General features: G+C 39.7%; 1 protein-coding gene across 1 annotated transcript in view; it reads left to right on the top strand.

The window, feature by feature from the left end:
* Window positions 1–391: 391 nt before the first annotated feature.
* Window positions 392–12,799, top strand: part of UHRF2 (ubiquitin like with PHD and ring finger domains 2) — an 81,004-nt gene continuing 68,596 nt past the window's right edge. The window contains exons 1-2 of the mRNA XM_015083471.3: window positions 392–925; window positions 7,480–7,713. Coding sequence (XP_014938957.1) covers window positions 773–925; window positions 7,480–7,713 — 387 coding nt within the window. The 5' untranslated portion in view covers window positions 392–772. The remainder of the gene's footprint in view (window positions 926–7,479; window positions 7,714–12,799) is intronic.

Raw genomic sequence — 12,799 nt, 5'->3', positions numbered from 1 at the left:
GCAGTGTCCCGCCGAGCGCGGTGGGACAGGCTCACTTCCTTGTGTGCTTTCTCAGAAATCTAGGCCGTGCCCGCCCGCACCCCCATTTTCATGATCATACAAGTGGACGCCAGAGTTTATTTTGGACGTGTTTTTGAGATCACAGAAGCCGTATCCACTAGACCTGAGGAGTTGCTCACTCCCAAAACCGGTACTAAGCCGGGAACCCCTGTGGTAGGCTTTGTAACGGCCCGAAACCCAAAGGCTAGAGGGCGTGTTCAGGGCCCAGGTGCAGGCCTAGAGACCAGTAACTGCTCTCGGCAGCCCCGCCCCTCAGCCCGCCCTCCCCGCACCCGCCCATCTTAGTTCTCTCTGGTCTGTAGCTTCTTCCCTCGCTGCTTCCTCTTTAAGGCGGAACCGGGCGTCGATCTCGCGAGATCCGGGTTGGCGCCGTGACCTCCATGTGGGAGCTAGAGCTCTCTATAAGTAAACACTCCGCGCGGCGCAGACAAGGCTTCTTCCTATTTGTGAGGCGGCGGTTGCGGTAGTGGCGTACCCTGCGACTGGTTCCGGTTTCCTTTCCTTCTCGGCTCCGCTGGGCGGGCGTGAGGTCTGGCAGTCACCGCCGCCAGTGGGGCCCAGCGTCTGGTCGGTTTCCTTCGTTTGTGCGCGCGCTCGCCCGCCACCCGCAGAGAGCCGGAGCCTCTGGGGAAGCCGCACGGGCCGGGCGGGGCGCGGCGTCGGAAGAGCAGGGGGAGACAAAGCCGGGCCAGCCCCCTTTCCCGGAGCCAAGATGTGGATCCAGGTTCGCACCATCGACGGCTCCCAGACGCGCACCATTGAGGACGTGTCTCGCAAAGCCACAATTGAGGAGCTGCGCGAACGGGTGTGGGCGCTCTTCGACGTGCGGCCCGAGTGCCAGCGCCTGTTCTACCGGGGCAAGCAGGTGAGGCGTGCCCACCGCACCCTCTCGGGAAGCCCGGGGCGAGGGCTGCAGGGCGCCTCCAAAACGCGTGGGCTCGGCGGGCCGGAGGGCTTGGTTCGCAGCGTGTGTAGAGAGCACCTGGCTCCTCCTGGGTTGGGCAGCTCGCGAGGCTCATAGCGCATGCCCAGGGCCCGCCGAGGGGGTGCAGCGGGTCCCTACCAGCTCGTTGTGGAAGTGCGCCCGGAGGGGTGAGAGGAGGGGACGCCCAGAGCGCAGAGACCTCACCCCTCTTTCTCAGCTGGGCGAGAGCAGCTCGCAGCAGAGCCCGCTAGAGCGTCTGGGTTCCCTCGCTTCCCGCGCTCAGTGGGGTCCGGCGCCCCTGGAGGCGGGAGGGCAGCTGGCTCTGGCGGCCATGCCACGGTGCGGGTGGGGAGGGCTGACCCGGCTAACGGCTCGCAGTGCTTCCGCGGCTCGCAGATAGGAGAGGGGAAACTTAAAAATCGCTTCCTCTTTGGCACAAGATCCCTAGTTCTGCCTCCTCGCTGTGAAGGGTTTTGAACACACTGAAGATTCGAAGGTTTTCCAAAACTTCTGGCTCCCTTCCTTCACCTCTTCTAAAATTGAAATCTGTCTTGAAGATTGGAGACTTGGGCTGAAGGAGCGAGCTCTTGATGTAATTCGGAATCGGGTTTAAGCTGCCAGGTATAGGCAAGGGGGATTATTTTCAGAATGGAAAAGAGTACGAAAGGCTGTTTTATTCTTCCTGTTCTCACCTTCTAATGTCCCCCTCACCCAAGCTTTTAACACTGCAAGTGGAGCATAACCAGCGGTACGTACAAGGCTGAAAGTGGTATTGGCAGTGAGTGAGGGTGTTTGTGGGTGTCTCTAGTAGTTACATGCATGGTATGGCCCTGCCCTGACCTATTGAATATTTTACCTATACCAGAAGTCTCTCATGGTCTATACCTAGAGGCAGGTCTCTATTTTGTCTTTGCCTTATTATTATTTTTTAATTCACTAAAAAAGGTGGCATTCTCCACTTGGGTAGACCACAGTTTGGCTCCAGTTCTGTGGTTTGGAATAAATGTAGCTTGTTGATTTGGTGCAAGTAACGTTTTTTTTTTTTTTATTTTTATTTTATTTTTTTTTATTTTTGAGAGAGACAGAGACAGAATGAGAGTGGGTTGGGGCAGAGAGAGAGGGAGGCACAGACTCCGAAGCAGGCTCCAGATTCTGAGCTGTCAGCGCAGAGCCTGACACGGGGCTCGAACTCTGGAGCTGTGAGATCGGGACCTGAGCTGAAGTCGGCCACCCAACCTACTGAGCCACCCAGGCACCCCAACGTTTTCCTATAGCCACAAAGGATTTGAAAGGAATATTTTTCTTCTCTTCATAGGTTTAGCTTCAAAAACTACCCAGAAATTTCAGAGTAACAAGATTATGCTCAGAGAAAGTGCCAAGGTTATTTTAATTTGTTTTTATTTTTAATTTATTTTAATTTTTTTTAATGTCTACTTATTATTGAAAGAGCATGAGCAGGGGAGGGGCAGAGAGGGGGAAGCACAGAATCTGAAGCAGGCTCCAGGCCCTGAGTTGTCAGCACACAGCCGGATGAGGGTTCGAACTCACAAACCGCGAGATGGTGACTTGTGCCACCCAGGCGCCCCTATTTTGTTTCCAAATAAGTGGTAGCATCTTTCATATGTGTTTGCAGCTCTTTTACGTCGATCATTTACTGTTTGACTTGTAAAACACATGTTCAATTTTTAGTTGTAAATCTTGCTTTTGAAATCGTGTATGTTAAACCCCACGTAGCTTTATATTGCTGTACCTCCAGTGATCCCTTTTTTATCTTTTGGTCAAAGATGAAAATTAGGTTATCAAGTCTTCTGAGTTTTATTTTCTAGGTAGGGATAATAGTACATGAATTCTGGGATACTTAGGTGACTTCAGCACAATAGAGAAATGAAGCATGAGAGTATATTCCTGGGCAACACACCTAAAGTCTAATTATCAAATATGCAAAAAGAGAACCTGCACATGGCTGCCTTGAGGAAAAAGTAGAAATAGAGTTACATTTAGGTCAACAAAGTAGACTTCCAGTAAACCAGGAAGTCAGTTCCAGGTTTAGGGAAAAACTGTTCAGGGTAATTATCCTTTTGTACTTCTTCCCCCAGGACTCTTAACTCACTACTTTGATTTCTTCAGCTCAGTGATAAAGCAGTAGGGATGAGGAATGGACCTTCGGTGCCCCATTGAGTTGAAGACAGAAGGATGACACTGCTCTGTTTTGTTTACTTCTCTGTGAGCTAAGTAGCCATGGCAGTGATTATTATCTCTTTGGAGTTCACAGTGCATGGAGAGAGTAGTATGTCTATAGCAGACAACTACTGGATTGGCATCACCGGGCTTTCTCTCACTTGTAAACTGCCTTTGTGCTTATCAGAAAAAGGCACCCCTTACTACATAGTGAGAAAAAAAGTCATAGATAAATTTATGGTGTCTGTGATGTAAGTGGTACCCTTTCTCCCTTATTCCCCACCCTTTTTGTTAGGACTGTTACTTATAGTCTTTGGTATATATCACTTGTGGATATTTATTATAGATGCTCAGCTCACCCCAGAATTGCAAGTGGTTGAATATAACAAGACCGCATGGGAGAGTCTCATGACCACCAGAGTTGAAAAATAGTCAGTCTCCTAATTTCTTACTCTTCAAAGTATGGTCCCTGAATCAGCAGGACCTGCAGCCTTAGCTTCACCTGGGAACCTCACGCTACACCTATCGAAGTAGAATCCATATTTTTAATAAGGTCCCCAGGTGATCTCTATGCAAATTAAATTTGAGAAGCAGAGTAATTGATTCCACTTTTGTGGGTCAAAATAGCAATTCTGGGCTGTGAGTTCTGGTTAGAGTAGGGTAACCTCACTTGGACATTATTCTGGGAGTTTGAGTGTGCATCCCGGGGAATGGGTCTTTAGGGAAGAGTTAGGTTGATGGATCTCTAAATATTTTGAAAATCCGGAGCTTTCCTACTTTTAAAGGAATTTGTTCCCTCCTCTTTTTTTCATTTGTATCACTGTAGATGGGACATGAACCAAAGCTGAAGAAAAACGGAGTAGTTGCTTTTGCCCCTAGATTCTGTTTTCACATGGATTACAAAGTAAAAGTTTTTGCCTATTTAAAGGGGAAAGAGAATGTGTATGTCATATTTATATTATATATGTGATGGGAAAGATACATAAAATTTGTCAACCTCATGCCCTCTACCTGCATTCTTTATCAGTAACCCCTTTGGAATGAATTCTCCTCCCTTGACTTCTCAGCAATTGTCAGTTGGTGTTTGCTTCCTAGTTTTCCCTTGCATCACTTTTCTAGTTCTTACTGTTACCTGGAATTTCTGACTTCAACCCAATACAAATTGAAGACTGCAGTCTGGCAAAAAAAAACAAAAAACAATAATAAAAAAATTCTAGGGCCATTCCTGCCTTTCTAGTATTCTAAGACTGTGCCCCTGTCTTCTAGGATGGCAGTTGGAAACATTTGCAGCTATGAGACATTGATGGACTATAGTTACATGCCTGAAACGCATAGGTGTTTATAATTTCTAAGTGACTCAATCTCTTTCTTACAGTATAATATAAATGACAGTGATTCCAGTCTGCACTTTCATTAATTTGGGGGCACTTCACTACTTTTCAAGTAACATTTCAGTGATAATTTGGGGGCACTTCACTACTTTTCAAGTAACATTCATTCCAACATTATTCACAATAGCCTAGCTGTGTGGAAGTTACTATGCAATGGCTGATAATCACTTTTTTTTGAAAACTGAATACCTATGAATTAGGGAAGGCGTAGATAATATGGGTAAAAGTGACTCTCCTAGCAAGCATGAATAATTGAAGGAAAAGTTACATGTTAATGTAAACCTAACTTCTATTATAGGGCCTCATTCCTTGATATGCTTCGTGTTTTACTACACACATTGCTTTTCCTTTCAAACGAAATCCCATTTGAAGCAGCTTATGTTATTTGGACCAATCACTTGGTAGAAACTAGTCAGAGGTATTGAATATGAGAATGTCCCCACTATCGCTCTGACTCTTGTGCCTCAGATTTCAATGGAAAAATGTTTATGGAAGCACTTTGGATTTCCAGTTATTTTACTGCCTTCACAGCTCTCTTCATTTTAGGAAATGTCCTTCCAGTTAATTTGCATGTACTGTACTGTTTTGGTTTGGTTTGCATGCCCTATAAATGTTAACAGAGTTTTTATTTTCTGCTTTGAGCACTGTCATAATGTGCAATAGTTGTATGTTTGATCACATTGTACTTATTTAACTATTCCAGAACTAGTATGTTCTCACCTTTTTTGGGGGAAAGGAGTATTGGAGAATGTCAAATGAAGGTGTGAATGTATAGTTCTTTTGCTCCTTGAGTTTGTTTTCTCCAGGAATTCAGGATTAGAGGAAGTTGTTGTTTGCTAATATTGCTTATTTATTTTTATTTTTTTTTTATTTTTTATTTTTTTATTTTTTCAATATATGAAAATTATTGTCAAATTGGTTTCCATACAACACCCAGTGCTCATCCCAAAAGGTGCCCTCCTCAATACCCATCACCCACCCTCCCCTCCCTCCCACCCCCATCAACCCTCAGTTCTCAGTTTTTAAGAGTCTCTTATGCTTTGGCTCTCTCCCACTCTAACCTCTTTTTTTTTTATTTTCCCTTCCCCTCCCCCATGGGTTTCTGTTAAGTTTCTCAGGGTCCACATAAGAGTGAAAACATGGTATCTGTCTTTCTCTGTATGGCTTATTTCACTTAGCATCACACTCTCCAGTTCCATCCACGTTGCTACAAAGGGCCATATTTCATTCTTTCTCATTGCCACATAGTACTCCATTGTGTATATAAACCACAATTTCTTTATCCATTCATCAGTTGATGGACATTTCGGCTCTTTCCATATTTGGCTATTGTTGAGAGTGCTGCTATAAACATTGGGGTACAAGTGCCCCTATGCATCAGTACTCCTTTGCTTACCTTATTTAAAAACAAAACAATCTCTAATCCCTATAAGGACTTATCTGCTTATTGACCTGAGAGACTCCTTAGACTTATTTGGAATAAGCATGTTAACTAACCTGTGAGATGGTGTCTAATTCCCCCCTGGGAAATTTGTGAATTTTTTGATCCCATATTGTAGTTAAAACTGTGAACATCTGTAATGTGCAGGATTGTGCTAGATGTGTTTTGGGACCACTTGAATTAAAATTACTCATCTAGTACATTTAGTAAGTCTATCAATATTTATGGACAAACTTTCTTTGGTGGATTTTGGAAATATGGCCTTATTGTGTTAGGGAGTTGAGGATTGGTGACAGGAATGATATACAAAGAGGGGGAAATGAATAGTGATTAAATTAGTAATGTTTCTGGGGAAATGATAGTTTTGGTATTTATGGAGTTTGGTTTTATTACTGTATCATGGTGAAATAGCCAACTGATTTTATAAAGAAACAAAGTGGAGACTTTTAGTTTTCGAGGGTTTCTGTAACAAAGTACTAAAACTTACGTGGCTTAAAACGGTAGAAATTTATTGTCTTCTATTTCCAGAGGCTATGAGTCTGAAATCAAAATATCATCAGGGTCATGTTCCCTGGTTCTAATAGAGAATCCTTGTTTCCTTCAGCTTCTAGTGTTTGCCAGCAATCCATTGTTAAGTTCCTTGGCTTGTAGGTGCATTGCTCCATTCAGGTGGCTGCCTCCACATCTTCCTTCTGTGTTTGTTTCTGTGTTCCAAATTTAAACTTTTTATTAAACCAATTACAGTGGTTTAGGGCCCACTCATATGACCTAATTTTAATTGATTACTTCTGTAAAGATCCTGTTTCCAAATAAAGTCACATACTGAGATATTTGGGATTAGGACTTCTGCAAATTGGGGAGGTGGGCAAGGTCTCTACCAAAATATGGGTAAGTTGCAAGATAATGTATTCACTATTCATCCTGGAAGACTTTTTATGATACAACTTGACAACCTTTACAAATAGAATTAGAGAACTTTAGGCAAGTGGAATACCATGAACAATAATTGTAATTATTCTTCAATTTTTTTTGATTAAAAAAAAATTACAGTGCTTCCGAAACATAAAATTTTTAACTTAATGTCTTTATGAACACAAGATCATAAAACCTCTTACTTTCAAAATTCACCTTCCTTTCTTACAGTGGATTCAGATACTGTTAATTAAAATAAATAAGACCTGGTGAGAAATCTAGAGTTTTTCTGCCTGGGTGTTGAAGTCACAGAAGCAATGGTACATTCTTGGTTTCAGTGGCTATCCGTCTCCCTGATAGGTAATACAGAATGATTCTTAAGAATTTATTGAGGTCCTGAGAAGATGCTGACATCAGAGGCCATAAAGTAGTAGGAATGGTTTTAAGTTCACTAAATTGCATTGCTATGAATTTTGTTTTAATAATTTGGCTAGGACATTTGAGTAACTAAAGATGTAGAAAGATCAAATTTTGAGAGAAGCATTTTAATCTTTTTTATTCTTTTTTTCTAGTTGGAAAATGGATATACTTTATTTGACTATGATGTTGGACTGAATGACATAATTCAGCTACTAGTTCGCCCAGACTCTGATCTTCCTAGCACATCTAAACAGACTGATGTACAGGCCAAGCCCTGTTCTAATAGCCCACCTAAAGTAAAGAAAACCCCAAGGGTGGGACTTTCTGGTCAGCCGTCTACATCAACTTGTGATTTTCTTATTGATCCTGGCATTGGGCTATATAAGGTATGTTGTCTTCTTTAGACTTCATAGTTGTGAGAATACAGATGTCTGTTCTCTTTAGAATGTTTCAAATGGCAATCAGTGTTCACTTATTTGCAAGTAAAGACTGAGCTGTTGATACTTTAACTTTTAAAAGTAGTCTTTAAAAATTGTGAAGTATATAGATAAATGTATATAAAATGTATAAGTACAGTTTAAAGAATATAAAACAAAAACCTGTGTAATTGCAGTGAGGTTAAGTAGAATAATGCCAGTTCCTTTTTAAAGCCTTCTGTGTGCCTCTCCCAGAACATATCTCCCTCTTATCTGAAGAGGTAAACTATCATGATCATTTTGTTTTGTTTTTCTTTAGTGTTACTACTTATGTTATCTCTAAAAAAATGATTTGCTTTGCCTATATTTGAAGTCTGTCTAATGGAATTCTACTTTTTCACAGCTTTGATTCTCATGCATATAGTTGTATTTTACTTTTCATGATTACATTATTCTATTAACATGCTACAGTATATTTAATCCATGATTAATAGATACATTTGGGCTTTTCCCAGTTTCAGCTATTTTGAACTTTTGTGTATCTAGGTGCACATGTTCTAGAATTTCATTAGGAATTTTTGTCTAGAAATAGTGCTCATTCACTCACAGGATGCTGCATAACTGCTGTCTACTGTGTTCCATTGGTCTGCTTGTGTATTTCTGTGCTTATACTATTCTAAGTACTAGTAGCCTAGTAGACTGTTACCTCCCTACCCCCCATCTCCCAGATCTATTCCTATTCAAGGGTGTCTTGCTTAACACTTGCATGTAAGAATTTTAAAATTAGTTTGCCAAAACTCTGCAGATAAATAATATGGGATTTTGATGGGAACTGAATCTATAGAGTAACTTGGAGAATTGACCTTCATTCTTGAACATAATGTCTCCATCAACTTCGATCTTTACCTCATTATCAGTTTTCTCTATATATCTTATTCTAGTAGCTGCATTTTTAAATGCTATTATAAATGGTTATCTTTTAAAATTGTGATTTGTTTGCATACATATGGAAGTGCAATTGATAATATTTATTGACCCTTGTATCTACCAACTTTTTCAAATTCTAATAAATTTTGTAGAAATAATTGACAGTTTTGCTTCATCCTTTTCTATCCTTAAAACTATTTTTCTTCATTCATACTGGTTGGGACAAATTGGGACCTAGACTCAATTTTTTAGAGCATTTTTAAAGCGAAAATTTAAAGAATTGGTAGCTGAAATAAATTATTTAAGAAAATGCAAATAGAGATAATTTTTGATCTAAGGAGAAATGCAGAAAGTCCATATGTATATAGAATCAAGAAAACCCACCAAGACCTATATCTCCAAAGTACCTGGTCTAGATGGCTACACTGATAAATTACCTTAAACCTCTATTGTATTATCTAAATTGACCCACATCTTAAAAAAAAAGGAAAGAGGGGCGCCTGGGTGGCGCAGTCGGTTAAGCGTCCGACTTCAGCCAGGTCACGATCTCGCGGTCCGTGAGTTCGAGCCCCGCGTCAGGCTCTGGGCTGATGGCTCGGAGCCTGGAGCCTGTTTCCGATTCTGTGTCTCCCTCTCTCTCTGCCCCTCCCCCGTTCATGCTCTGTCTCTCTCTGTCCCAAAAATAAATAAATAAATAAATAAAAGAAAGCTTCCAGTTGCTTTTTAAATTTAATATAATACTGATGCTAAAACATGACAAAAAGGACACCAGTATCACTACATATTGATGTAAAACCTAAGTTATATTTGGCAAATAAAATTATGATTATATGTTAAAAGAACATAATACCTTGACCAAGTATGGTTTGTCAAGAAGTGGGATAGTTCATTATTTGGATTTTTTTTTTAATAGAAGTTTCAAGTATATAGCTTTATAGTTTGCCACCTAAAATTCAGGTGTACAGCTTTATAATTTGATAACACTACAAGGTGATCACCACGAGTCTAGTTACCTTCTGTTACCACACAGTTGACTCCCTTCACCCATTTCACCCAACCCGCAATATAGTAATATAATTCATCATATTAATAAATAAGTGATCTAATCTTAAAAGGGGGGGTCCATTTCTAAATTTTAAAAAATCCTTGGTAAGTGAAACAAGGGGAGTGGATGAATATTTTAAACCATACTTCATATAATAGTGGGGAAAGGCCAAAAGCCTTCCCATTAAAGACAGGAGCCACAGAAGTCAGTTAATGCTGTTACTTAACATCTTTCTAGATGATGCAGATAGGCAGGAGAACAACAAAGTGTAAATATTGAAGAAGGCAAAGTTATTTATGGATATATGGAAAGACTAAGATAAACCTATTAGAATGATGTGAACAGTCAGTAAGGTGGCTCTTTAAATACCAATAGCTTTCCTTGTTACCATCATTTAGTAAAAGAAAAAAAACTTACAATAAGAAAATGTAAAGTCTGGGAATATTAACATGATATGAGCAAGACATATCAATTAAAACTTTTATGGGGGTGCCTGGGTGGCTCAGTCGGTTAAGCATCCAACTTCAGCTCAGGTCATGATCTCACAGCTTGTGAGTTCAAGCCCCGCGTCAGGCTCTGTGCTGACAGCTCTGAGCCTGGAGCCTGCTTGGGATTCTGTGTCCCTCTCGTTCAGCCCCTCACCTGCTTATGCTCTGGTCTCTCTTTCTAAAAATAAATAAAACATTAAAATAAATTAAAAAAAAACTGTTTTATGTAGTACTCAAAATTTAGACAGAATTATTAATATTGAAAGTCCCCTTTTGGAGATTTCATCCCTCTGAGTAACCAGTATTTTCTATGTTTTTTTCTAAATAAATTTGTTATTTTAGGACAATTTTAGATTTATAGCATAATTGGGAAGATACTAGAATTTTCCATATATTACACACCTGGTTTGCCCTGTTAACTTTAGCATTTTACATTAATGATACTTTGGTACATTAGTTATAATTAATGAACCCTGTCTCCTTAGCTTTTATCTAATGTCCTTTTTCTATTCCAGAATCCCATCTAGGGTAGCATATTTACATTAGTGCGATAGAAAATGGTTGTTGAATTTCCTTAGGTTCCTCTTGGCTGTGACAGTTTTTCAGACTTTTCTTTTTGATGACCTTGACAGTTTTGAGGAGTACTGGTCAGATACTTTGTAAAATACCCTTCTATTAGTATTCATCTTGTTTTCCTCATCATTAGACTGGATTTACATATTTTTGGAGGAAGACCACAGAAGTATAGTGCTATTTTCATCACATCCTATGTAGGGCACAAGCTATCAGCATTCCATTTGCTAATTATAGCTTGGGTTTTTACATCAGTAGTTAAGTTATCCCTGTTGCTATGAACCTTAATTACCTGGCTGAGGTAACATTTGTCAAGTTTCTTCACTGTGAAGTTATTCTTCCCCTACCCCTTTTTCCATGCTGTAGTCTTTGAGATGAAGTCCCTACCTGTAACCCAAATTTAAGGAGGGAGTTATGAACTCTACTTCATGAAGGGTAGATTACCTACAAAATGTATTGGGAATTCTACATGAGAGACTGATCTCTTTTCCCCCATTTATTTTTTGTTAGTCATTTATTCACATCAGTAGGGATATTTTTTTCCACATATCCCTTCAGTATACCTCCATTTTTGTGGGTTTTTTTGTTTTTGTTAAAGCACCTTCTTTCTGGCCCTAGAAGTTGTTCCAGGCGCATCTTAGTTATTTCTGCCCCAGCCCTGGAATCAACCATTTCCTTAAGGAGCCTTGATTCTTTAATTGGGGAATGGTATTAGAAACCAAGATCTGGGGACTAGGTAAGCTTCTTGCTACTGGAGTATCATTGCTCTTATTACCCTTAGATGCCAGACTAAGGAGGTTTGTGTATGTATGTATAATTCCTGTATATCCATATATCCATAAATATGTATGTAGCCATCTGTATCTATGTTAAGTTTACATTTTGACTTTTTGGCTAAGGGTAACAGTTGAGAAGCTGCTACATTTGACTTGATAGATTTTGGGCAGTGAAGGTATAGAATTTATTTTCATAGGAGGGCCAGCTTGTGTATTGTCCAGGTTAAGCTGTCTAGTCAACTTAAATTCTTTCTGTTTAGCATATTTCTCAGTACCCTTCCATGTCTCCAACCAAATTCAGAAGACCATTATGAGAAACTGCTTTTCTCAGCAGATCTATGCATTTCATTTTCAGTATTACTACTTTGCCCACTATTTCTAGCACCTAACTTTTTTTAATACATTTTTTTTTCTTTTTCTTCTTTTTTTTTCTTTTTAAAGAGGATTTTATGTATAGGACACAGGAGTATTTTTTGTCTGTTTTTTTTGTTGTTGTTTTTTTTTTAAAGCTTTACATCCAGTGTGGGGCTTGAGTAATGGCCCTGAGATCAAGAGTCATATGCTTTACTGACTTGAGCTGGTCAGTCACCCCTCATGTACCTAACTTTTTAAACAACTCTTATATTTCATGTTAATATATAGCGTAGAGGTTAAGGTATTCAGTTTTGTCATCAGACTTGCTTTCAAATTCCAGTTCAGCTGCTTCCCAGTGGTACAAATGTGGCAAGTTTTACATGGTCTCCCTTTCCTCATTTAGGAGACACATGAAACACACATGCAAGCTGGAACTTAAACTCTCAAAAGGCTGTTATTTGTAATGTTTAGTCAAAGCTGCATTTAACTTACTAGTTGAAGAGAGTAACAGATTTATTTGCTTTTTTCATTAAGCTTAGTAATTGTCATAGGTATTTGAAATTTTCACTGATTTTTTTTTTTTTTTTTTGACGTAGAAGTGCTTATTTCTGGGTAATTCATTCATCGAATAAATGGTTATCTAGTATATATTTGTACTAGATATTAGAGATGCAAGGATAAACAAATGATATTGCCCCCTGTTTTCATGGAATGTTGTTAGCTATTAAAACTTATCTTTGGCTAACCTGAAAACTCTTAGAAGCTGCTACCTTTAAATTGGTTTGTTTTGAATATTTTCCTTTAAGCAAGTCTCATCAAAATTAAATTGTTCCTAGCTCAGTAAAATTGGGAGGGTTTTTTTGCCTTTATCTTGAATTACTGCTTATGTCACT

The sequence above is a fragment of the Acinonyx jubatus genome, chromosome D4, assembly GCF_027475565.1.
Source record: "Acinonyx jubatus isolate Ajub_Pintada_27869175 chromosome D4, VMU_Ajub_asm_v1.0, whole genome shotgun sequence".
In the NCBI taxonomy this organism is placed as follows: domain Eukaryota; kingdom Metazoa; phylum Chordata; class Mammalia; order Carnivora; family Felidae; genus Acinonyx; species Acinonyx jubatus.
This window is presented reverse-complemented; position numbering and strand designations above follow the sequence as displayed.